Source organism: Delphinus delphis, chromosome 13 (genome assembly GCF_949987515.2).
Source record: "Delphinus delphis chromosome 13, mDelDel1.2, whole genome shotgun sequence".
In the NCBI taxonomy this organism is placed as follows: Eukaryota; Metazoa; Chordata; class Mammalia; order Artiodactyla; family Delphinidae; genus Delphinus; species Delphinus delphis.
In genome coordinates, this window is record NC_082695.1 from 23843236 (window position 1) to 23870155 (window position 26920).

Sequence of the window (26920 nt, forward strand, 5' to 3'; positions counted from 1 at the left end):
TTTCCCAGCACCATTTATTGAAGAGACTGTCTTTTTTCCATTGAATATTCTTGGCTCCCTTGTCAAATATTAGGTGACGGTATATACTTGGGTTAATTTTGGGGCTCTCAACTCTATTCCATTAGTCTCTTTGTCTGTTTTTATTCCAGTGCCATAATATACTATAGCTTGAAAACAGGAAGTGTGATGCCTTCTGCTTTGTTCTTTCTCTGGATTGCTTTGACTGTTTGGGGTCTTTTATGGTTCCACATAAATTTTAGGATTGTTTTTTCTACTTTTGTAAACATGCCATTGGAATCTTGATAGGGATTGCATTGAGTCTATAGATGGCTTTTGGTAGTACTAACATTTTAACAATATTTTTCCAGTTCATGAACATGGAATACCTTTCCATTTATTTGTCTTCTTTGATTTCTTTCATTAATGTCTTGTAGTTCTCAGAGTAGAGACCTTTCACCACCTTGGTTAAATTTATTCCTAAGCATTTTGTTATTTTTGATGCTATTGTAAATGAAATTGATTTATTTCTTTTTCAGATAATTTGTTGTTACTGTATAGAATTGCTACTTAGTTTCTTATGTTAATTTTATATCCTATGATTTTACTGAGTTCATTGATTAGATCTAACAATTTTTTGGTTGAGTCTCTAGGAGTTTCTGTATGTAAAATCATGGCATCTGCAAATAGAGACAGTTTTACTTCTTCCATTCCAATTCCGATGCCTTTTTTTTTTTTTTTTTTTTTTTTGCCCAGTTGCTCTGGCTAGGACTCCCAGTACTATGTTAAGTAGGAGTGGTGAGAGTGGGCACCTTTGTCCTGTTCCTGATCTTAGAGGAAAAGCTTTCAGCCTTTCTCCATTGAGCATGATGTTACCTGTGGGCTTATCATATGTGGCCTTTTATTATATTGAGATACTGATGATCATATGATTCTTTTCTTTCATTCTATTATGTGAGGTATCACATTGATTGAGTTTGTGAAGGTTGGACCATCCTTGCAACGAGAAGAGTTTTGGATTATTTTCTGTATTTCTTCAAATTCTTTTTAGAGCAAGCAAGATCAAAGTCCTAAATTAAGCCCAAGCACACAATACTGTGTGCATTGTGAGCACATATACACAGAGATACCCCTCTAATTCAAGTAATCATTATGTAATGATCATGCTAATGATTTGAATATGTTTTTCTCACTGACTCTCACTTCTGTATAATTTCTGATTCTGTGTTTTAAAATAATAAAGTTTTAATTTGTATTGATTGGGAGAAAATATATGCCCAATATAGAACATTAAGAAAATAGAAAAAACTTTAAAAATTTATTTTTTTAGCAGTAGAGAGAAGAAACTCTTAATCTTTGACATTTGTATTCCCAAAGATAAGTGGAAGAAAAAGTAAAAATTGGGAATTACATCACATACGTATTTTTATACATCTTATTTTGCGGTACACGGGCCTCTCACTGTTGTGGCCTCTCCCGTTGCGGAGCACAGGCGCCGGACGCGCAGACTCAGCGGCCATGACTCACGGGCCTAGCCGCTCCGCGGCATGTGGGATCTTCCTGGACTGGGGCATGAAACCGTGTCCCCTGCATCGGCAGGCGGACTCTCAACCACTGTGCCACCGGGGAAGCCCTATACCTTTTTTAAAGTAAAAACTTAGTATGTCTTATACATTGTGTCTTTTTCAAATGGTATTCACTCATTATAATCATGTCTTTAAGCTCTTCGGGGCAGGGTTTCTGATTTATGGATATTTCAGATATCCATAAATACAGACATCGCTGAATTGTTCTAAGAAGCTGACAGAGTATGAAATCAAGTTTTAGGAAATGGGATAGTGAAGATATGGAGGGACTGACAGTCTTTTTTTTTTTTTTTTTTTTGGGTGCTTTTTGGTTTTTTGCTGTGCGCGGCTTTCTCTAGTTGCAACGAGGAGGGGCTACTCTTCCTTGCGGTGCAGGCTTCTCATTGCAGTGGATTCTCTTGTTGCAGAGCGTGGGCTTCAGTAGTTGTGGCTTGCGGGCTCTGGAGCACAGGCTCAGTAATTGTGGCATACAGGCTTAGTTGCTCTGCGGCATGTGGGATCTTCCCAGACCAGGGCTCGAACCTGTGTCCCCTGTATTGGCAGGTGGATTCTTAACCACTGCGCCACCAGGGAAGCCCTGGGACTGACCGACTTAATGTGTATAATGTATGTATTGAGACAGAAAAGACGAAGGAGAACATTGACTGTCTTTTAGTGCAAAGGAGAGGTTATGTTTTACATGGTGTGGATGATTGAGATATGACTGTCATTCCAAATGCCACAGCTTTGTGGGTGCTGAAGGTGAAGTTATTCTAGGATAATTCACACCTTTCTTCCTTGGTAATAATATAAGGTGTGGAGAACGACACTCCAATTTTAGCTTAGGATATAGATTGGCTTTTTTGTGTCAGAAGTGTTCCAGTTAATTTCTCCTAAGTACAGAACGGACTGGGTATGTTGGATTAGGAGTTGTTTTGTTTTAAAGAAACGCTATTTGCTTTTTTGGCTCCTCAGATATTACTTGTATAACCTGATGTTCCAAACCTGGAAGACCTATGTGCATCAGCAGCGGGAGATGAGGAACAGGTACCTGAGAGCCGAGGATCATGGTGAGAAAAGGAAGTACACGTCTAAAGAAAATGTCTCCATTTGTCTTTTTTTTTCCTTTATTAAGATTTTATTTTTAAGAGCAGTTTTAGTCTCACAGCAAAGTTGAGGGGAAGGTAGTAATTGCCCATACACCCACTCCCCAACACATACATAGCCTCTCCCATTATCAGCATCCCCCATCAGTGTGGTACATTTGTTAACAGCTGGTGAACTTATACTGACACATCATAATCACTCAAAGTCCATAGTTTACATTAGGGTGTATTTTCTTTGGTGAGGTGTCGATTAAGTTCTTTTGCCCATTTTTAATTGGATCGTTTGTTTTCTTGTTGAGTTTTAAGAGTTCTTTGTATATTTTGGATAATAATCCTTTGTCAGATATGTCTTTTGCAAATATTTTCTTCCACTCTGTGGCTTGTCTTCTCATTCTCTTGACATTGTCTTCTGCAGAGCAGAAGTTTTTAATTTTAATGAAGTCCAGCTTATCAATCTTTTCTTTCATGGATGGTGCCTTTGGTGTTGTATCTAAAAAGTCATCACCATACCCAGGGTCATCTAGGTTTTCTCTTACATTATCATCTAGAAGTTTTATAGTTTTGTGTTTTACATTTAGGTCTGTGATCCATTTTGAGTTAATTTTTATGAAGGGTGTAAGGTCTGTGTCTTTTTTGCATGTGGATGTCCAGTTGTTCCTATACCATTTGTTAAAAAGACTATCTTTGCTCCATTGTATTCCTTTGCTCCTTTGTCAAAGATAAGTTGACTATAAGAGCCTGTTGCCAGGCTCTCTGCTGTGTTACACTGATCTGTCACTTCTTTTGTCAATATCACACTGTTTTGGTTACTGTAGCTTTATAGTAATTCTTCAACTCAGGTCGTGTCAGTCCTGCAGCCTCCTTCTTTAATATTGTGTTGGGTATTCCAGGTCTTTTGCCTCCATATAAATGTTATAATCATTTTGTGATATCCACAGGATAACTTGCTGGGATTTTGGTTGGGGTTGCATTGACTATGAATCAGGTTGGGAAGAACTGACATCTTGACAATATTGAGTCTTCCTATCCTGAACATGGACTCTCTCCCCGTTTATTTAGTTCTTCTTTTATGTCTTTCATCACAGTTTTGTAGTTTCCTCACACAGATTTCATATATGTTTTGTTAGATTTATACCTAAATATTTCATTTTTTTGAGTGCTACTGTGAATGGTGGTGTATTTTTAATTTCAAATTCCACTTGTTCATTGCTGTTATATAGGAAATCAGTTGACTTTTGTATGTTAACCTTGCATCCTGCAGCCTTGCTATGAATTGCTTATTAGTTCCAGGAGTTTTTTTGTCAATTCTTTTTGGCTTCTGTACATAGACAGTCATGTCATTTGCAAACAAAGACAGTTTTATTTCTTCCTTCCCAATCTGTATACCTTTTATTGCTTTTGTCTAGTTGCACTAGCTAGAACTTCTAATATGATGTTGAAAGGGAGTGAGAGGGGTCATCCTTGCCTTATACTTGATTAGTGGAAAAGCTTTTGAGTTTCTCACCATTAAGTATGCTATAGGCTTTCTGTAGATATTCTTTATCAAGTTGAGGAAAATCCCCACTTTTCCTAGTTTACTGAGAGCCCAGATTTACTTTTGCCTTCACAAAAGCTCAGAAGCTTTTGTGAAGGATGAGTACATTGTCTCTGAGCGAGAATAACTCCAAGTCAAAGGGAAGACTTGTTCGATTCCCTTTCCTGTTTTCCAGGATGTGTGATCTCTGAGCAGGAACTCCTGTGTGATCATATCCCTATGGTTTTCTCTATATGGCATGGTTTTGGCACCTACCACTCACTTAAGCATGATTTGTGTGAACTGGCTGTTCCTGCCCTGCTGGTGCAGTGTTCTGGCTGTGTTTCTCTCGTAGCACTTGGGACTGTTGTCTGTCTTGCTGCCATGTGTCACATTGCAGTGCTTACTTCTGATCTTCTTTGTCCAGGTTGTCCCTTAGTGATCTTGTGGACAGTTTAGCTCTGGTCAGTGTCTGATTCCTCGAGTTGAACCCAGAAACCCATGTGGGGAGCCTAAGGGGAAAAAGGCACTAACTTTCAAAATGATGATGCAGCCTGCTGTTTCTCATAGCCATTTCACATGAATGCCCTATAGGCACCTCAAACTCAGCAAGTCCCCAGTACAGCTTGTCCACTGCTCCCCGTTTAGACCTGCTCTTCCTACTTTTCCTAGCTAAGCAAGAAACCTTACTTACGAACGGCTTCGTCGTAACAGCATTTAGTTATCTTCTCTTAAAACATGCCTCCCTGAGGTGTCCCTTGCACTCATCTTTTCTTTGCCAATGCCTGAGATTAAGCCTCATCTCTTTCCCCAGAATATTATAAGTACCTCTTCTTTTATCTCCTTGGATTTATTTTCTTCTTTTTATAGATAATCTCGTTTACTCTTTGCAAACATACCTTGAAGGGAAGCACCATTTTGCAGATGAGGAACTGGTGTGAGGTTACTTAGCTCAGTGACAAGGTCAGTACTCAGGCCCAGCTTATCTTACTCAGGAGCTTAAACTCTAAGCTACAGCACCATACTAGTCCTTGTTGCCTGAGATGTGCTGATTCATGAGGTCTGAGGTGGGCCCAAAGAAGCTGCATGTTAAATTCTTTTTCATATTTTGACTTGACTTGTCAACAACTATGAAATATAAAGTATAGCTCTAGTCATCCTGACCACATTTTGGAGAATGTCCTCAAAATGTTTTACATAATTTTATTTTCTCCTTTGTGTTCTAAAAAGAAAAGAAACTTATGTCATCAGTGATGACTTTCATAATGAAAATGGAATTTACCACAAAGGGAGACTTATGGACTTTTGTGCCTCCCATATTTAGTAAATTCTCTTTCCTCCAGGATCATTACTGGTCCTTCTTATTCTGTTTCTCAAACAGATACATATAGTATCCTTTCCTTTTGTCTTGCTTATTCTACTTTACAATTATTGTTTCAAACAGCAAATTTTATAACATGACTTCTTTAACTTTATATTATGGAAATTTAAAAATATCTACAAAATGGAAAGGTAGAATAATGAACTTCCATGTACCCATCATCCAGCTTCCAATAATTATCGACTCACATATATCCATATCCACATTCACTTCTCTGCTTCCTCTGTTATTTCATGTGTAAATATTGCAGAATATAACTCTAAAAAAAATAAGGACTTTTATAATAAAAGATTTCTGAACAGTGCAGTACACTGATTTTCCTTTAAAAGTTTTGTAAATGTTATCACTTATATAACCATTCTTCACATCCTGCATCCTTATTAATTTTGTAGAGCTTCACAAGTTTTCCAGCAGAGGGCACTAGAAGACTGGAGGAATTTAGATATTCAAAGGAGGGATGTCAGAGCTTTTGAACTTTTGTCTTAACCCAGAGTGATCCATCTCCCCCAGCCCCATTTTGAAAATCTCTTTGGTGCCATCTAGATGCAAAACAAAAGATGCGACAGGCCTGGAAGTCCTGGTTGATCTACGTGGTTTTTCGTAGGACCAAACTTCGGATGCAGACCACTGCCCTGGAGTTTAGACAGCGGAGTACTTTGTGGTGAGTGTGCTCCATTGCCCTACAGATCAGCAGCGTTCACTTTACCTCAGCTTTGCTTTATGCTACTGGAAAACCAGCATAAAAACCCACCTTAAAACAATGTTTTGGGGATTTCCCCGGTAGTCCAGTGGTTAAGAATCTGCCTTCCAATGCAGGGGACGTGGGTTTGATCCCTGGTTGGGGAACTAAGATCCCACATTCCACGGGGCAACTAAAACCACACGCTCTGGAGCCCGCGCGCCACAACTAGACAGAAGTTTGCGCGCCACAACTAAGACCCAATCAGCCAAATAAATATTTTTAAAAAAACCCCAAAACAATGTTTTGAACATAATTGATACCTAATAAATATTTATTGATAACTTGTTCAACATTGAGATCAGGTTTTCACTAAATCGTAAGTAACACTAATTGAGTACTTACTAGAAAACCCTGTGTTAAGTTTCTGTGTGTGTTAATTTTTTAATGTAAAGTGTCTCATTTAATCCTTACCATAAACTATGAAATACTGTTATTGCACAGATTAAGATATATGAGCTCAGGCAAGTTACTCAACCTTTCTGAGACTTACTGTATAAGTTGTAATTAGCAGAACTAGGGCTCACCCACCCATCTCTCTGATGCCAAAGCTCATGCTCTTAACTGCTGCCTTGCACTGCATCTCAGCAGCATTGTCCACACATTGGAGGGTGAGTTAGTCCACTCTGAAAGCCAGGTGTGTGTAGCAATGAGCTGCTATATAATGGGACTGATTCCACTGTGCATTGTTCCCAGTGGTCCTCTGGTGTCCCAAATGGCAGTGTCTTAAAAGCTCAGTTCCAGAGCATGTCTGTAGTGTCTAAGGCTGGATCTGACCTTAGGAACCATCCGTTTCCAACCCTTAACTGGCAGCTCTAGAACTGTTTCTTGGCTGTTTAGGGAGAGGGACTTGAGCTCAGGGTCTGAGGCCCAGCCCTCACTGCCCTTCTCTTTTCTGGCTGGCCTTGCTCTGACTGGTCCCATCTTTGATTTGCTCTCTGACAGGGTGTGGTGGAGCACGTGGAGATGGCAACTGGGACAGGTTCACCTGGGCCGTGCCCTCCATGCCTCGGCTGTGAAGCACAGGGCCCGGAGCCTCCAGCTGCAGGTGAGTCCAGCAGACTCGGGCTTTGGTGTCCTCTGTCCACGTCGTCAGGCACCATACCCACAGTGGGAGCTTGGGCAGGTGGGGTCGGACTCCCAAGCAGAAAGCTGACCGTCATGCTGCTGCCTCTCTGCTGGGCCCTCCCTGCAGCTCAAGGGATGGAAGTGGGGTGCGAGGCAACTTGGAAGGCTGGACTCTTCAACAGACAGAGGCCGCTGGAAGGAATATGCTAGATGTGATTTCCAGTAATCTTTAGAGAGCTCCTGTTAATTGTGGAGCCGGAACGGGATTTATGAATTAATTATAAATATGTTTAAAGAAACAGCAGTATATTCTTTATTTCCTCATTACTCTTTTCCTACAGCAAATTAGAAAACAAGGGCAGAAAAGAAACTAAGACTGAAAAGAAAACCTGGCTTTTTCATATAATTTTGCTTATTTCTTAGAGTTCCTTTTGGGAAAGCCACTAGCTTTTGGTCAGTTATAAAGGCTTAACATCTGTACCAAACGTATGCTCTGGTGAAGCTTTTTTATGGCCTTTGATAAGCTTTCTGAACTTCAGTCACTTTTTAGTGTCTCCTGGGTACTTATAGGGCTGCCAAGTCAGTCATAGAGAATAGAACAGGGAGGAGGAGAAAAAGAAGTGCGTGTTACTATATTGTAGGAGTAATAACTTCTTTTTTCCATTTATTTATTGATTTATTTTTGGCTGCGTTGGGTCTTTGTTTTTGTGCATAGGCTTCCTCCAGTTGCAGCGAGCAGGGGCTACTCTTCGTTGCAGTGAGCGGGCTTCTCATTGTGGTGGCTTCTCTTGTTGCAGAGCACAGGCTCTAGGCACGCAGGCTTCAGTAGTTGTGGCACATGGGCTCAGTAGTTGTGGCTCGTGGGCTCTAGAGCTCAGGCTCGGTAGCCGTGGCACATGTGCTTAGTTGCTCCGGGGCATGTGGGATCTTCCCGGACCAGGGCTCGAACCTGTGTCCCCTACACTGGCAGGCGGATTCTTAACCACTGCACCACCAGGGAAGTCCCTGTAGGAGTAATAGCTTTTTAATCTGACAACATGTTGTATCATCCATGGAAGAATATGCAGTATATAGAGATCATATGCAGACAGCATAGATTGGGGTCAGCAAACTTGCCCATGGATCAGATTTGGCCAGCTGATTGTTGTTGTAAATAAAGTTTTATTGGGACGCAGTTACACCTGTTCATTTATGTATTGTCTAAGCTGCTTTCAGGCTACAACGGTAGAGTAGTTGCAACAGAGACCATGTGGCCTGCAAAGCCTAAAAAAAGTATTATCTGACCCTTTAAGAAAAAAATTTGCTGACCTCTGAACTCATAAGTTCTTCTGAAGCAGTAGCAAGGAAATAGACATAGTTCTTGCCAGTGATAATAACGGTAACAAGAACAGCAGGAGCAGTAATAGTATTTATTGTGGTCTTACTGTCCTAGGTGCTGGACTAAGTGCTTTATATGTGTTATCTCAATTTTCAAAATTACTTTTTAAATCCTGTATTATTATAGGTTAAATAACTCAAATGAGGGTCATGCACCTAGCAAAGGTCAGAGCCAGTATTTGAACTGAGGCAGCCTGAAAAGTGCAAAGCTGTTCTTTTAACTATCATGCTGCCTTGTCCTCAGTAGACTTGTGCTCTCAGGAGGGAGAGGGAGCTATGAATGTGAAAATGCCAGAAGCATAGGAACATAATGAGGCTGGTTTTCTGTCACTGATGGACTTCAGCTATCGTCCCTTTCAGATAGTCACTTTGAGAACCTATAAACTCGTTCTCCTGGTGCTGCTATTGCTCAGAACACTTTTAGAATTCCTTTTTTACTGTTGCCTTCAAAGCTTGCAACAACAGATTTGAATGAATATTTTTAGTGATAGCAGGTTTTCATTGTTTGAGGTTAGATTTAACTTAGAAGACAGCCGAGAGTCATTCAGAATCAAATCCAATGAAAAACGTGAGCAATCAAGATAACACTGATACGGACCACACTATATGAGACTCTAAGGCAAATTTTATAGTGCAGATTGTAAATAAAATCCTTGTGCCTGATAAGTACCATATGATTTACCAAGAACTTAAATTTAAGTCATTCTCTTAATCCTCACAGCATCTCTGAACTAAGCAGGGCAGACGTCATGAGATATGTGAAATTTTAAAAAATTAAATTATGTACTTCAAAAATAAAAACATTAAATATAAAACATTTGTTAAAAATATTAAAAGATATCCAAGTACCCAACATACAGGTTTAAAAGGTGTTAGCATTTTCCATACTTGCCCCAGAATTTAATGTAATTAAATTCACAGTTTAAGCCCCCCACTTCCTTCCTTCCACCACCTTTCCTCCTTAGCGATAACCTGTACCCTGATACTGAAGTCCCCATTTTCTTGTGTTCTTTTGCACTTGTAAAAATGTGTGCATACATATACGTAAAGAATAAGTGTTCTGGACTTCCCTGGTGGCGCAGTGGTTGGGAGTCTGCCTGCCAATGCAGGGGACACAGGTTCGAGCCCTGGTCTGGGAGGATCCCACATGCCGCGGAGCAGCTAGGCCCGTGAGCCACAACTGCTGAGCCTGCGTGTCTGGAGCCTGTGCTCCGCAGCAGGAGAGGCCGCGATGGTGAGAGGCCCACACACCGCGATGAAGAGTGGCCCCCGCTTGCCACAACTGGAGAAAGCCCTTGCACAGAAACGAAGACCCAACACAGCCATAAATAAATAAATAATTTAAAAAAAAAAAGAATAAGTGTTCTGACTTCGTGTTGTTAGGAAACTTATGAATGGTGTCATACTGTACATTTACTTTGCAGCTTGCTTTTTTTTAATGCAACAGTGTATTTTTGAGGTTTATCCATGTTGATACATAGAGATCTGTTAACTACCTATAATATGCCTTTGTACTGAATAAGGCTCAATTTACCTGCTCAGTGCTGCTGACCTGTTGATTCCTTCTGATTATGTTTTTTACAATTACAAACAATGTGGCAGACAGCACTCTTAAACACAGATCCCTGTGCAAGAGTCTGAGTTTCTCTTGTTCCTGGAAGTGAAACTTCTTTGGGTATCATCTCGTCATCCTTATCAAGCATCACCTATTTGCTCCAGTGCTGTGCCAGTTTATGTGCTAACATTTCAGTTCCCATTTCTTTTGGCCTCGTCAGCGCTTTGCATTGTCAGACTTGGTCATTTTCACCAGTTTGATAGGTCTGAAGTGGTAATTCCTTGTTGCTTTAATTTACATTTCGCTGATTCCTAATGAAGCCCAGCATCTTTTCAGACGCTTGTTTGCCATTTGAGTTTCTGTTTTTCAGCTTGTTACTATCCCTCACTCCTTTTTTTCTGTTGGGTTATTTGCCTTTTTCTGCTCTGTGGACATTGTCATACATTCTGCTTACTAATCTTTTGACTATTAGGTACATTGCAAGTATTTTCTTCTAGTCCATAGCTTGTTTTTTTGCTTTGTTTATGGTGGGTTTTTTTTCATACAAGTGTTATTATTTTCAGTGTACCTAATTCTTGTATCTTATGGTTTGGTCTTTAATCCATCTTGGGTTTAATTTTATAAATTGTGTGTAACAGGGTCTTAGTTTGTCATTTTCCTTATGGATAATTTCTGCAGCACTGTTTACTGGTTAGTTCATCCTTTATCTTTTTTATACTGACTATTAGTCCACCTCCATTATAGAGCAACGTCCCATTTGTTCATGGGTCTATTCTGGGCTCTGTATTCCATTGGTCTATTTGTCTATCTCTGAGCCAGTACACACTGTTTTGATTATGATTTAATGAAGCAGGTAGGAAAGAACAGAAGTTCTCTAGTCAGACTGCCCAGGTGGAAATTCTGCTGCCATTACCTATTAGCTTTGTGCCTTTTTTAATGAGTTACCTAATCTCCCTGTACCTTGACTTCTTTTTTTTTTTAATATTGCATTTTGGTTTTTATTGCATTTTATTTTTTAATTTCATTTTTTTTATACAGCAGGTTATACATATTAGTATATATATGTCAATCCCAGTCTCCCAATTCATCCCACCACCACCCCACCTTATATTTCTTATCTGTAAGTAAATAATAATGGTACCTACCTCATAGGATTGTTGAGGATTAAGTGTAGTGATACATGTAATATGCTTAGAGCAATGCTTTGAATATGGAAATCCTCAGTAAATGCTAACTCTTCATTACTACTCCTGATCTTACTGTATAGCTCTTAAGTTTTCATATGTGGAAAGAGATCTTCTTTATTCTTGTTCTTTTTAAAAATTGTCTTGGCAGTTGTTCTTTACTCTTATTAATTTTAGGATCAACTCGTCAAGTTCCACAACAAAGGCTACTAGGATTTTTTATTATAGTACACTGACTTTTTACATTAGATTGGAGAAAATTGTCATGTTTGTGATATTGAGTCACCCCACCCGTGAGCTTGATGTAGCTTGTGATCTATTGATGGGCGTGAGAGGGAGAGTAGGAAAGATTAGGCCATGAGGTGACAAGGAGGCAGATGTAATAGTAAGGCTCTGCAGGCTGTGCCCATAAAGGCTTTGGCTCTTTTTCCAGGGGAGGGGGAAGCTACTGGCTTTGAGAGGAGGAGTGATGTGACCACACCCCACCTCTTAACAGGCTCCCTCTGGTTCATCGTGTTGTGCCTTTTGAGGAAGGAAGGGAGAGAGAGAGAGAGATGAGAGAAAGGGAGCGTGTGTGTGTGTGTGTGTGTGTGTGTGTGTGTGTGTGTGTTCTGTTTTCAAGAAGAAACAATGGAAAAATAAACCAAAAACTAAGGAAAAGTGGTTACCTATGGGGGAAGGGAGGGAACAAAGTACTTCTGTGAATTTACTTTGTTACATAGGTTTAACTTTGGAACCATGTAAATATTTGATATAATTAAAAACAAAAAATCAAAAAGGAAAAGAACCAATCCCTAGGATTTTAGAACACGCTGAAACAAACATACCAAGTTTGTAGCAATGACTACAAAGAGAAAAGAATTACTTTAAAATACAATATTTTGGCTGTTCATCCCGAGTGGGATGTGTTCTAAGGACACAAAGAACTACTAAGAGATCTAAAATTGCATTCAGTGGTCTTATTGTAAGTAGCAGGTTTGGATTGTTGGGTTGAATCTGTTACAGTAAGATAAAGCAAATAACTATGGCTGTGTCATTAGGAAGCATGATTTTCAGTGTAAAAGGAAAGATTACAGGTACAAAATCAGAAATTAAACAAAAGCCCTGTTATCTGAAATTGGAAATGTCAGTATCAGTATGGACTCATGGTTTTTTTCCTCTAAAATAGTGAATTTCTAACTCTATTTACTGAAAAGACTTAAATGCTTTGTTACTGGCACTGCTTCTAGCATCCCCAGTGCCCAAGTTGTGGTCTCTTCTGTTTCCCACTAAAGGGAACTGAGGCTTTTTGGAGAAATGGCTGATTCCAGGTATAGAGCAGGAAATAGAAGTCATAAGCCTAGGAGATAGTGTGCAGGAGTATGAGGAAATTAACAGAGGTTAATGGGGTTGTGTCAGAAGGACTCCCATAGGCTTAAGATAGAACAATTTGAGCATCAAAAAGAATAATGACTGCCGTGGATTGAAAACATATCAAATATGTAAAAATTCATGCATTCATAATGAGAAAAAAAAGCTCATTGGTCACAATTTTGGGTTGTTAGAGCATTAATTCAACTCTTTGGAAATTAATGAAGGCCAAAGTCAAGCATTTATCCTGCCTTTCCTATACAAACTAATCTTTGAAAAACGAGAGGGTTAATGAGAGAGTAAGGCTTCTTTATAGAATTTCAGTTAATAAACGCAGGAGTATTAGAATTATAAAATTGCCACCCCAGTGAGAAAATGGATCTAGGCAGCAATCACCCAGAGGAAAGACAACAGGGAAATATAAGGGAGGAATCAGATTAATGCCATCTGAAGCCACTGGAACAGTCTTGGCATTGCTAAAACTATGGCAGCCAACCACAATGTGATGTAACAGGAAGTACCCAGCAGCACTTGAGACATGTTCTTGCCTAAAATTTGAACATGACTCCCACCAAGCCAAACATGAATCTGACTATCAGTTCATGGGAAATACAGGGATCAGAGGGACAAGTTAGAGACATCTGGAGGAGACAATCGGACAAATCTAAAACGTGGGACAGTTTATAGCGTACATGACCTGGTTTCTCTAACAAATTGGTAGCGTGAAGAGAAAAAAGGCAGGGAGGGAAATTGTCATATAAGATGGAGAGATTTAAGTGACATAACCACAACAAATGAGAAAGTACAATTCTGGCTGTTGTGTTAAGAACAGACCTCAGAAAATCAAGGATAAAAGCAGGGAGGACAGTTAGGAAGCGATTACAAAGTTCCACGAGAGATTCTGGACAAGGATGATAGGAAGATGGTTTTGGATTCTGGGTATGTTTTGAAGGTATTGCTGACAGGATTTGCTAGTGGATAGTTAAGATGTGAAGTGTTCGAGAAAAAGTCTAAGAGGACTCCCAGGTTTTTGGCCTAAGTAATTGGAACAATGGAGTTGCTATTTACTGAAATGGGGGTGTTGGAGGGAGAAGCAGATTTGTAGGGAAAGATTAGGAGGAGCTCCATTCTGAGCTCCGTATCTTCAGCCTGATGGGCCTTCCAAATGTCCACGAGGGGGTGTCAGGGAGGCAGCTGGATATATGTGTGGAGTCTTGAGGATGAGTCCAAACCTGAGATGTAAAGTTGGGAGTCCTCAGCATGCAGATGACATTTAGAGCCATGAGACTAGGTGAAAGCACAAAGGGAATGGGTGTAGCCAGTGGAACTGAGCCTGTCTGGTGAAGTGATGGGAATCAGCGGCAGGAACAGAGGAGAGGCCAAGGTATACTGGAAGCCGGGTGGAGGCGGGTGTGATGAGCTGTGTCACGTGCTTCTGGCAGGCCAGGGCAGATGAGGACTGAGATTTGGCCTTCGGATTGAGCCACGTGGAGGTCATTGATGCCCTTGATAAGAGCAGTTTCAGTGAACCCAATGGGGAGAGGATTCAAGAAAACCAGCTTAGACGAGAAATGAGAAAGGTAGAGAGCCCTTTTGAAGAGTTTGGAAAGGAAAGCACTTGGGTGTTAGCTGGGTGGCATAGTGGTCTAGAGAGGGGTGTTCGGTGGTTGGTTTGAGGATCACTGATTTATTCCCTTCAGGAAGTATTTGTGTGACAATAATCTTTCATCCCCAACTTTTTAATTTTGACAAATAACAAATCACAGAAAAGGTGGATTCTGGGTTCTCTTCACTAGTTTAACCCATCCTTAACATCTTTCCACATTTGCTTTCTCTCAAGTGTATCAGTATATTTTTTACATTTTCTGAGTTGCTTTAAAGTTGCAGACATAAAGTTTACCCTAAATACTTAAGCTCATATCTCCTAAAAATAAGGATGTTCTTCTATATAACCACAATATCAGTCATATCTAAGAAATGTAATGTTGATATAGTAATATCTAGAATACAGTTCGTATTGCAGCTGTATATTGTTGCTCTTTTAGTGTCAGGTGCAGGGTACAATCAAAGGTCACCCATTGCTTTTGGTTGTCACATCCCCTAAGGGAGAAATAACAACACACTCGAATGCTGATTTTAAAAATCTAGTAGAGAGTGGAAACTGATGATGCAGAAGGGAGTGGGGGGAATTGCCAGAGTGATAAACTTGAGAAGATGGGCTGTATGCATGGCAGGGGTAACTGTGATGGGAGAGTGGACAATTTATCCAGAGCAACAGGAGAGAAGGCAGAGCCTGTTGGCAGGTGGGGGACGTGTGGGAGCTTGAGAAAATTGTCTTTTGATTGCTTTTATTTTCTTGGTGAAATAGGAAAAATGGTATTCAGCTGAGAGGAAGGAAAGGGGAAGAGGTGTTATAGGTTTAAAAAGGTATAAGCGGGTCGGGGGGGCTTCCCTGGTGGTGCAGTGGTTGAGAGTCTGCCTGCCGATGCAGGGGACACGGGTTCATGCCCCAGTCTGGGAAGATCCCACATGCCACGGAGCGGCTGGGCCCGTGAGCCATGGCTGCTGAGCCTGCGCGTCCGGAGCCTGTGCTCCGCAACGGGAGAGGCCACAACAGTGAGAGGCCCGTGTACCGCAAAAAAAAAAAAAAAAAAAAAAAAGACAACACAAAACCAAAAAAAAAGGTATAAGGTATAAGAGAAGGTATCAAGTCATCTATGACAGTCACCTTCAAAGTAGGGCATGCGTTTTGTTGAGTGTGCACGAAGACTTTCCCAAGGGTGTGCATTTATGGATAATCTTAACGGAATCCTTCTGTAGACCCTCAGTTTCTGTAGGTCCACGTCTTGGAGACTACTGTCCCTGAGAAAGGGCCTCTTGACCGTAGGCTTCCTCCCACTTTGAAAGAAAAGGCAGACCCTCCTCTCCTATCCCCAATCTGAATTAATTATATCACCCCTTGGATTGTCCCTGCTTCTTGTATATGCATTGATTTTATTAGTCCTTTTTTTTCCCCCTTCTTAATCCAAAAAAAAATTACTTTTTGGAAGCAGAGAATGCCCTTCTTAAAGATCTTTTCACCCCAGACTCCCATCACTTACGATTCTCCTTGGGAATTTCCCCTCCTTTTTAGCCTTTCCTGTGTGGGTATCTAATTTTAGCCTTTCCAGTGTGTGTGTTTCTCTTTTCCCTCACCAGTACTTCACCTCTGTTTTCCTGCCTCCATTGACTGTTGTCTTTTCTCTGGTTTTCAGGCTTGGTCACGGTGGCAGGAACAGCTTCTGCATGTCTGGAGGGAGAGGCAGAAGATGGTCTCTGCAGTGAAACACCATCAGCACGGGCAACAGTGGAGAGCCCTGAGGGCCTGGCTGGAATACCTGCAGGTGCGCAGAGAGAAGAGGCAGCGGAAAGGTGAGCAGGAAGTCCTGGGCTCCAGGGACAGAGGGTTGGTCAGAGTGCCCACTCTCCTGTTGCCTGTTACTGCCAATAGGGTGGTAACTTATTAAGGGGAGATATAACCGTGTTACACCACAGATTTTCAAAAAGGAGATTGAGGAGGAAGATAAATCATCCTCAATTCACAGTTAAGATATTTCCTTCTGTTTTTTAATCAATATTTAATTCAATAGGATTTTAATTATGCTATAAATACTGTGATTATTATGATTAGTATGATACACACAATTTTGTATCTTTTTTTTAACTTTTTATTTTATATTGGAGTATATCCGATTAATAATGTTGTGATAGTTTCAGGTGCACAGCAAAGAGACTCAGCCATACATATACATGTATGTATCCATTCTCCCCTAGACTCCTCTCCCATCTAGGCTGTATCTTGCTTTTTTTTTCACACAACTAATCAATACTTTCCTGTGTCTTTAAGTGTTCTTAATAAATGTTAGTTTTTAAATGATTGTATTTTACAGGAGAGGGGCTTACCTTATTATTTTTTTTTTTGGCCTCGCTGTGCATCTTGCAGGATCTTAGTTCCCCGACCAGGGATCGAACCCATGCCCCATGCAGTGGAAGCGCAGAATCCTAACCACTGGATCGCCAGGGAAGTCCCTAGCCATTCTTGTATTAATAGATATTTGGGTTGTTTGTCCTCAGTTATGCAGATGCATGTGATTTATGATGTTGAGCTTTTGAACACTATTCTGATGGTTTTATTTCCCCGAGAGAGGTCAGAAGTAATGATAAATAGGTCATGATCGTAGGTACTTTTTGTACTTCAGTTTCTTGAGCCCACAGAGCAGTGAGTTGAACACTGTGCTGGCCGCAGGGTTAGGCTCTCCTGCTTACCCTAGGCCTCCCTGTGGGACCTCCTAGGCTGCCTACACTGTCTCTTGGGAGAGGGAATGTGTCTGTGTGAAAATAGTGACGGGGGACCACCTGTCTGGTTGCCCAAGCCTGGAAGTTGAAGGCATGAAGCTATTTAATGATGAGCTGCCGACTAACATGCCTCCAGTTATGGCATTCTCATTCCAGGACCAGTTCCCTTCCACTTGCTGGACTTAAGCTCATCAGGCCAGTTGCTAATTAGTCTTAAAAGGAGATGGAGCTGGCAGCCTGTAGCAGCCTGGCTGAAAGCTCACAAAAGCCTTTGACAGCATGTTGACCAAGTTGTGTGTCATTGACTCAGACCCTGAAATCCCATCCGGGGAACACTGATAAAGAGGCAAAAGTGAAATGGAGTCTTCTTTGAAAGCAGCAGTCGCCATTACTGCTCCTCAGTAGCTAACTAGGAGCCTCAGCCCTTTGATAGAACCCTTTTCTCTTTGCTGGGAGAGAAGAGATACACTGACAGCTAAGGGATTCCTCCCGTGTTTAAAAACCTTTTATTCTGGGACTTCCCTGGCAGTCCAGTGGTTAAGACTCACGCTTCCAGTGCAGGGGGCATGGGTTTGATCCCTGGTGGGGGAACTAAGATCCCACATGCTGCATGGCACGGCCGAAAAAAAAAAAAAAAAAAAAAAAAAAAACCCCAAGAAAACACCTTTTATTCTAACGTTCTTCAAGCAGCCTTGAAGCCCTGATGCCTGCCAGTAGTGGGTTTCATCCTGTCTTAAAGGTGCTTCCAGCTCATCGCCCAACCTTGAGGGGGCAGCACTTAAGCTATTTTCTCTGTTGCAGAGATGGCTGAGGGATTCCACTGCGTCATTGTGCTCCAGACACACTTCTGTGATTGGCAGTGGGCCTGGAAGCGGAGGGAGAGCTTGTACATCCACCACGAGCGGGTAGAGGGGCTGGCCAGGAGGATGGTGCTGCGGAGGGCCTTTATTCACTGGAAACACTGTATCCTTTGCACCACCCAGCCCTGTCTGTACAGCAAGAACAGCAAGAGCTCACCAGCCTATAAGACAAGAGTCAGGAGATACATAGGAAGTAATTACCCAGCAGTTTAAGACAATTCGGATCTCTGTTGACTTCTTTTTAAAATATTTTGTTTCATTTTGGGAATATTCATACAAAAGAGTGCATATAACAAACATTTATAGTCTAAAGAATAATGGTAAAATGAGCACAACTCAAAAAATTAGAACATTGCTCACACCCCAGTCTGCTCCTCCCTGACTACATTCCCTTTCCTCCCCCTCAGAGGCATTGCCACTGCCCTGATTTTGTTATCATTTCATTGCTTTTTTCTACCCATTAGATGGTAGAAATAGCCACAGCCATTTCTGCTTCATTTCATTTCTGTTTCAGATTTGTTTCATTTCATTGCTTTTTCAGAAAGCCATCTGTCCTTGATGGCCCTGTCATTATGATCCTAGCTTCCATTCACTGAGCTGTTTACTGTGTGCAGACATTTTGCATTATCTCATTAATCCTCATAGCAACCCTGTGGAGTAGGTCTCACCGTCTCCATTTTACAGATGAGGGAACAGGTTGGGGGGTGCTAAGTGATTTTCAAACTCATTGGCAGAGCCAGGCTTTTGACTCCAGTGCACCTTCTTAATCACTGCCCCTGCTGCAATACGTGCCCAGGTGTGGGATTTGGACCGCCTTGGGTGTTCACCCACACTTTTATTTGTTCACTGAACTCTTGCTTTGTTTTAAACTCCTGCCTAAATTCTGGAATACAGGGAAACTTAGAGACTAACAGTAGCTCATTGTCTAGTGGGGAAAGTAGACATGAAAACCAGTCTTTGTAATGTGGCGTGATAAGTGCTATCATAAAAGTTTGTATCAAGTCCTGCTAGGGCTACTGTGGAGATCTAGCCGAGGAGGTGATGTTTGAGCTGAATTTAAGCCTTGGGGGATGACACGTTCTCCCAACAGGGAGGTTGGGAAGGGTGGTTCAGGTGTAAGGAGTGGCATTTACGCAGGTGTAGGTGAGGAAGAGCAGCCAGGGGTGATGACCGGGGTCTGCAGTGAGTTGTGGGGTATGGAGGGCAGGTAGATGCAGGCTGGGGACCGGCTTGTAGGGCCCTTGTGTGCAGTGGTCAGGAATTTGGGCTTAATCCCAGTGGCGCTGGGGATCCTCTGCAGGTTTTTGAGAAGAGAAGTGATGCAGCAGATCTGTACTTTAGAAAGGCTAAAGCTCGATGGTAGCAGCAAAGCTGGCACAGGGGGACCAAGTCAAGTGTACTGCACGGTGCTGGGGGTGGGGACAGAACCGGGGAGACCTAGCGGGGCAGCAGATGGACTTGGCAGTTGAGAAGATGGAAGGGGTGGGAGGAGAAAAGGTTTGAAAATAACTCCAAGGTTTTTAGCACAAACTTCTGACTGGATTGTGATGCCAAAACAGAATGCAGGAGAACTTGGAGCAGGTTCTGCTTAGATTTTGAAATGTTTACTCAAACTGGTGGCAGTTTATCTCAACTATTTTTGCCTCTCATGAAATGGGCATGAGAGGGGAGAAAGGCAGATAAGTAACTCACATGGTTCCCCTTAGTTCTTTCTTCCCTGGGTTGTCGGGGAGACAGAGGCGGACACCAGCCCACCTGGCATGCCCATCATCTCCTGCAGCCGAGACCCTTCAGATGGGTCACTAGGATCACTCTGGGCTGGGGTGGGACCTTGTTGAGACAAGAAGCCTTAACTCTGGTAGATGTGCTGCTGTGCGCAGAGACAGCTGTGCGGCGGAAGGTGGCAGAAGAGCACCACAGGCGAGGCTTGCTGGTAAGGGCGCTACAGCCTCGCTCAGGCAGCCATTCCTGGGGGACCTGGCCCACGTCATGCTCCTTAAGTGCATCTGGTTGTGTGCATGGCTTCCATCATGAAGCCTCCCTTCATTGTCATGTCCCTATTTTCATTTTGGATCAGAGATGGTGATGGTGTGGGATCAGAGGGTTTGGGGGCTGCAAAGGAGCCTTAGAAGTGATCTAGTCCTGGAGTGTTCTACATGGCAGACCCCCTTTTTAAGTGGTGGAAACCTAGTCTTCGAAATCAATCAAAGTAGAGATGCTGTGGACAAAGCTAGGTCTGGGGAGTAGTGTCTGTTCTACCGGCTGCTCTTCTCCACCCTCACCACATGAGGTGGCATCCCAACACTTTCAGGAGCCTCTGGGGGTCCACAGAGCACGATATGAAAAGCCCTAGTTGCTTCACTTCTGTCTCAGAAAACTGAAGCTAGGCTGTGGGGGAATGTGCTTTGCTTAGTCACACATGAGGCTTTTTTTTTTTTTTTTTTTTTTTTTTTACATGAGGCATTTTTGACAGAGCTGGAGCCAGGCCAGCATGTCCTGCCTCTACCCCACCCCCACCCCCACCGCCAGTCACCTTCTCTCAAAATTCCTTCTCTCCCTTCTATTTTACTCTTACAAAACTGCATTTATAATTGTGTAAGCATACACATTGACCCCACATGGCAAAAAAAAAAAAAAAAAAAAACCCACCATAGGCTGGAAGTCTGTCTCTTTTCTGAGAGGCAGAGTTGATGTTTTGACCTTTGTCTGGTGTTTCCATCTGGGTCACAGGGACCTCTCCTGGTCAGAGGTGCGGGTGTGTTTGTTCCTGTGCAGTATCTGTGGACCGCAGGGAGTGGTCCCACAGCTATTTATTAAGTGTCTACTGTGCAGGCTGGCTTGTATCAGGCTCTCAGTTGAATCTCAAAACAGAGAAACACTCTCTGGGACATGGGAGCAGCTGTGAACAGCTACTACTGAGCTTCTTGCCACCATCTTGGACATTGCTCTTATTGTTACAGACACACCACTGATTTGTGTCCATTCTTCTTTTCACAGCATTTTTGCTTTAGAGCCCTAAAAGACAATGTGGCCCGTGCCCATCTCCAACGAATAAGAAAGAATCTTGCTCACCAGCAACATGATGTCACGGTGAGAGTCCTCTTCTGTATCAAGGCACCTCTTCTGATGGCCATTCTCTTTTTCTTTTAACCTTTGTGCTTAGAGGTTTGTTCAGACCTTTAGATGCCAAATCCTTAGTGTCCATTTTCTTTAGTAATCTATGCCAGAGGCTAGAGAAACTCTTATTCTTCTCTTGTTTAATCCCATTTTTTTATCTGTTTGCTAAAAAAATTGATAGTTGAATCAGAGGTCAGGGACTGTGGATTCCAACCTTGACCTAGGGAATACACTTTAAGTTTTGCATTCCAGGAGGCTTTGGTTATGTTTGCACTGTGAGTCTGTTGTCTTTAGTGGTTAAACTTACCTGAGGGCAACAAACATTCTATCTCCCCCTGTAGATTGTGTTTCTGAGTGTAGGAGAAAGGGGCATTCTAATTGTGAAAATGTTCAAGCATACAGAAAAATATAAAGAATAGTGTAATAAACCTCTATTTTACCATCTAAATTCAACAATTGTTAATATTTGCTCTTTTTTCCCAAATCATTTCAAAGTAAATTACAGACATTATGACACTTTTACACCTAAACATTTCAGTATGCATTGCCCAAAAGTAAGAACATTTTCCTGCATAACCACAGTATCATTATCATCCCTAACAAAATGAACAGTAATGCTCTAATATTAACCAATACCCAACCCATATTCAAATTTCCCCAGTTGCCCCCAAAATGTCTTTATAGCTGTTTTATTAAAACCAGGATTCAGTTAAGGATTGATGGCTCACTCTACATTTGGTTATGTCTCTTAAGACTCTTAGTCAATAACAGTCCCCCCACCCCCACTTCTTTTGTTTAACATGTTTATTTTTTAATTGTAAAATACACAGAATTTATCATCTTAACCGTTTTTAAGTGTACAGTTCAGTGGCATTAAGTACATTCACATTATTGTGCAACCGTCACCATTACCCACGTCCAGAACCTTTTTCATCTTGCAAAACTGAAACTCTGTGAATTAAACAATAACTCCCATTCTCCTTCTCCTCCCCCAGCCCCTGGCAACCACCGTTCTCCTTTCTGTCTCTTTGAATTTGACTGTTCTAGGTACCTCATATTTACAGTATTTGCCCTTTTGTGATTGGCTTATTTCACTTAGCATAACGTACACTATCTTTCTTAATAACATTAACCTTTTGAAAAGGAATGCCAATTATTTTGTACAGACTTCCATATTCTCCAATTTTCTGTTTCATTCTGACGTCATTTGATTTTCCTTTTTCCTGTGTAGCTCTTATAAACTAGAAGTTAGATCTAAGGGCTTGATTGGATTGAAGTTAAACACTTTTTGGCAAGACTACTTTATAGGCAGTAGTAGGTGATAAGATCAGTTTTAACTTCTAAAATGGCTTTGTCTTCCATGAGGCCCAGATTAGGAATACCTTCTTCATTCTGATTTACATAGATTTGGTAGATCCAGCTTTTTGCCTTTTATGTTGGCCCAGAATAATTCCATATTGCTTGGCCATAATTATTTTGCAAATCTTTTATATGTTGGGTGCTCCAAATTGAGGTAATTACTGCTTTGGGGGAGCTTACAGTCTTCTGGAGTTACAGATTTGCTAACTAATGGGTCAAGAGAGATCATTTTACCTTTTGCCTTAATCAACTTCTGTTTCCTTCCTGTTTTGCTGCAGCTACTGCACAGGTTCTGGAACCTCTGGCAGTCTCAGATTGAACAGAGGGAGGAAAGTGAGCAGCTCCCCTTCCTGTGTGCTGCCTGGGACCACTACAGGTAGGGACTGTGGCCTTCAGGCTCCCCAGGGGCCCGTTGTGACTGACTGGCTGGTCTCCAGGAGTCATCATCACCCTCAGTGTTACTGTGGCAGATTGAGAAAGGCCCTGCTGTAAACCAGTGTTCCTGAGCTTGCCTTTTCCTTTTGGTTGATGGGATGGGAGGTAGAATGAGGATGTTTGTGCTGGTGCTCGGCTACCACTGCCTCAGTTTTCAGATGTTAGTGATGTTCCATCGTGGAAGGTAGGCATTGATAGTGTTACAGAGACGGCCCAGGCAAGTGGGTGTTTGTGGCTTGGTCTTGGAGGGTGTAGAGTGTGTCCTCAATTTTTTAGAGTTAATCATTCAGTTAAATAAAAGCACCACATGTCCACAAGAAAAACTCAGAATGTATAGGAAAGAAGTAGAAAGTTAAAAATAAAGTATGCCTGGACCCCTTCCTTCGACTCCTTAGTCTTTCTATTCAGAGGGAACCACTGTTCACTTTCTTGCTGCAAGAAATGTTCGATAGTGCTTCCCTGGTGGCGCAGTGGTTGGGAATCTGCCTGCCAATGCAGGGGTCACGGGTTCAGGCCCTGGTCCGGGAAGATCCCACATGCCTCAGAGCATGGGTCCGTGAGCCACAACTGCTGAGCCTGCGGTCTAGAGCCCGCGAGCCACAGCTACTGATCCCGTGGGCCACAGCTACTGAAGCCCATGCGCCTAGAGCCTGAGCTCCGCAACAAGAGAAGCCACCGCAATGAGAAGCCAGAGCACCACAATGAAGAGAGGCCCCTGCTCGCAGCAACTAGAGAAAGCCCGCACATAGCAATGTGGACACAATGCAGCCAAAAATAAAATTAAAAAAAAAAAAAAAAAGAAAGAAAAGAAATGTTCGATAAACCCTCTCCCAAGAGTATAATTAACTTATTTTGCATAGTTGTAGGTATAATTTTGGGGCACTTTTTAATGAGTCAGTGAGAATCACAATATTTAACTGAGTCAATTTGGAGTTGTCAGGATGTATCATTATTCTAAATCCTGGTTTATAAAGCTGAATGTGGTTCTCACTCTCAGTATCACTGTGTGAAAGCATGTCACAGACCCAGGTGGTCCTAAACAGGCCCCAGAGTTTGGCTGTAAAATCAGAAAATTCAGGATATTTGGGGGATTTCATACATATTACCTGAGTTCCAGAGACACTGTGCTTGGTGGTCTAATTACCTTTACAAGAAAGTTGTCAAATTTTGGGGGCAAGCCACAGTCCAAAGTCGGGGTGGGGGTTTGGCAGATTTCATGACAGAAAACAGGTTCTTATTTCCCTTAGAATGAAACCCCTGGGGTGCCTTTACCACTCAAGATGTACCTATGCCCAGATTTACCTTCCTTAAAATCAAAACAAAATTCTGAAAACCTGAAAGTGGGAGGGCAGTTACCTTGGTGTTATGTGTTTCATTTCAGAATAACATTGCTACGCAAGTGTTTCAAATTGTGGTTACAGTATACTCAGAAGAGGCGATCCCAGCAGGTATGGAGTTCCTCAGAGCAGGGAGCTCTGTTGGCTTACATTCTTGGATGCGTTTGCTTTGGAAAGATTCTCGGGAAAGGCCTGTACCAAGAGGTCTGGTGTTCTGATTTGGAAGAGAGGGTACTGTGAAAAGCTCAAAGGTATCTGCCCCAGACCCCCCCAGGGATGTCAGAAAGTCTGCATAACTCCTGTCCCTTCATCTGCTTTGAAAATGCAGCTGCTCTCTGAAGGTGTGAGCGTATCAGCCATTCCATTCACATCTTGACCCAAATTGTTGATTATATTACTCAGCCAGCCCCTCCTGAGACCTTCAGGAGATGTTGGGGAAGGTGCAGAGCCTGAGTGCCATATCCCAGAGCTAAATGATGTGAGACACAGGTGCCCACAGTGGTGGGAGGAGGTGGGGGTCAGGCTGAGTGATTAATGAAGGCAGGTAGAAAAAGATGGATTCAGTTCCATTTAAGAAAGACTTACTGAGCGGCTGCTATGCCTTAGATGCCAGGCCAAGAACTGAGGATACAGCTGTGATGCAAAGCAGGCAAAGTTCCTGCTCTCGGGGGGCTTGTAGTTTAGCCCCAGGTGGCTCTAATGATGGTAGGTAGCCATCTGGAGCGCTGAACCGAGAAGGATTTTCCAGGCCACGTTCAGGCTCAGGGGAGTGTGTGTTCCAACTGATGATGTCTGCACAGGCCTTGCAGTGGGAGGTAGACTACGCAGGCCTCTGTTTGGCCATCCCTGCGGTGAAACGGGGAGGACACAAACAAAGCTCCTCCTGGTTATTTTTGTGCTGTCCTCTCCACCCCCTCCTCTATCTGCTGCTCGAGTCTAACAGTGAATCTAAAGAGTTTGGCTGGCTCCTCAGTTTGGGGAGGCATACAGACTCCTTTGGGAGCTGGTTCTATCTACTTCTCTCCCTATTCCTGTTACCGCTCTGCCCCTTCACAGCTGCACTCAGTCAAGCTGCCAGTCCTTCCCTGAATATTCTCTGCTAGCTCCTGCTTCCCAATCTGCCTGCTGCCCTTTCAGCTCAGGTGTCACCTCTTCCCCCTGCTCCACCCCTCGTGCAGCTTTCTCATAGCATGTTGTTGGCTGGCCTCCCTCCCTGCCAGGCTGGGGGCTCCTTGAGGGTACAGCCTGTCCTGCCTCATTCTTCTCCTGAACTGTTGACAAAGGGTAGCTGCTGACTAGTATTTGGATGAGTGAATGAACACACGAGTGAACAAACAGATGAGCTGCCGGTGATTGCTTCAGAGTTTTCCCCAAGGATCACCTCAGTTCTTGGTGTTTGGATGGGGCTAACCCAGGGTATGGCTTGTTTTTGTGTCACCTTTGCCTTCCACACCTAGAAAATGTTTAGAATTGGTACATTCTTTCACGTCCCTTTGGATTATGTGGCTGTTTCGGAAAGGACATTGCCACTGGGTCTCTTAAGCTCATTGAATGCAAGCACAACAGAATGTGAAGAAAGAGCCCTTTTAGAAAAAGAACATGAGCCCCAGAGTTGAAAGGTTATGTTTATTCAAGGTGGAAAAGAAGCAAAGGGTCTCACTTAGTTTCTCCCTGAAAAAAGGGATCTCCTCGACCCTGGCGCCCAGCACTGGTAGAAGGTCGAGGGTCAGAGTCCTTATCTCTTACAGGGCTCCAGCACGGCCTGCACAGTGAAGGTCTGAAAAATAGTAAGAGCCCTGCTCAGCTGTTGTTTTGGTTTTTGTCAGCTGTTGTTTTTTAAAAAATCTTTAGCTAACAATCTGAATGTTATCTCTTGGTTTAGATATCCAAGGAGCTCATCAGTTCCTTCTATTTTAGGAAAAGATAAAAATATTATTTATTATGGGTTTCTTTCTATTTAAAAAGTAATATATAAAGAATGGCAAGAATGTTAATTGTTGAAGCTGGGCAATAAGTTTGAGGGGATTCATTATACTATTGCTTCTACTCTTGTTTACATTTGAAAATGCCCATATGCAATATGTAGACATCACAGAAAATTTGGGAAGTATAAGAAGACATAAAGAAGAAAAAATTAAAACACCCATAATCCTGCCTCTTAAGATGACATTTGATGAGTAAACCTGGTATTTTTTTCCCTCTGTGTGGGTAGGAATGTGTGTACCCATGTATTCACAAACACACACATAGGAATGCTGTTTAGTTTTCTGTTGCTCTGTAAAAACTCACCCCAAGCTCAGTGGCTTAAAACAACTACCATTTTATTATGCTTAAGGATTTTGTGGGTCAAAAATTGTGACAGGACATAGCAAGGATGGCTGGTCTCTGCTCTGTGATTACTGGGACCTCCACTGGGAAGACCTAGCGGTAGGGGGTTAGAGTCGTCTAGAAGTTTCTTCACTTACAAGTCTGGTTCCTGGGCTGGAATTACTTGAAGATGGGGCTCTACTGGGACTATTAACCAGAGTGCCTGCATATGACTTCTCCAAGAGGCTTGGGCTTCCTTACAGCATGGTGGCCCCTGGGTAGCCAGACTTCCTGTGTCGCAGCTCAGGGCAACAAAAGTGAGTGTTCCAGTGAAC

The 26920-nt window shown here is 42.3% G+C and overlaps 1 protein-coding gene across 10 annotated transcripts in view; it reads left to right on the forward strand.

Annotated features, from left to right (window-relative positions):
* SFI1 (SFI1 centrin binding protein) overlaps window positions 1-26920 on the forward strand; it is an 84524-nt gene that overhangs the window by 32711 nt on the left and 24893 nt on the right. For 8 of the 10 annotated variants that reach the window (XM_060028389.2, XM_060028390.2, XM_060028388.2 and 5 more), the window contains 9 exons: window positions 2538-2632; window positions 6106-6223; window positions 7247-7349; window positions 16090-16246; window positions 17972-18133; window positions 19893-19963; window positions 21028-21120; window positions 22785-22882; window positions 24323-24389. In XM_060028389.2, coding sequence (XP_059884372.1) covers window positions 2538-2632; window positions 6106-6223; window positions 7247-7349; window positions 16090-16246; window positions 17972-18133; window positions 19893-19963; window positions 21028-21120; window positions 22785-22882; window positions 24323-24389 — 964 coding nt within the window. Of the gene's footprint in view, window positions 1-2535; window positions 2633-6105; window positions 6224-7246; window positions 7350-16089; window positions 16247-17971; window positions 18134-19892; window positions 19964-21027; window positions 21121-22784; window positions 22883-24322; window positions 24390-26920 lie in introns of those variants that run through there. The other 2 variants (XM_060028397.2, XM_060028393.2) reach the window with 2 other exon arrangements.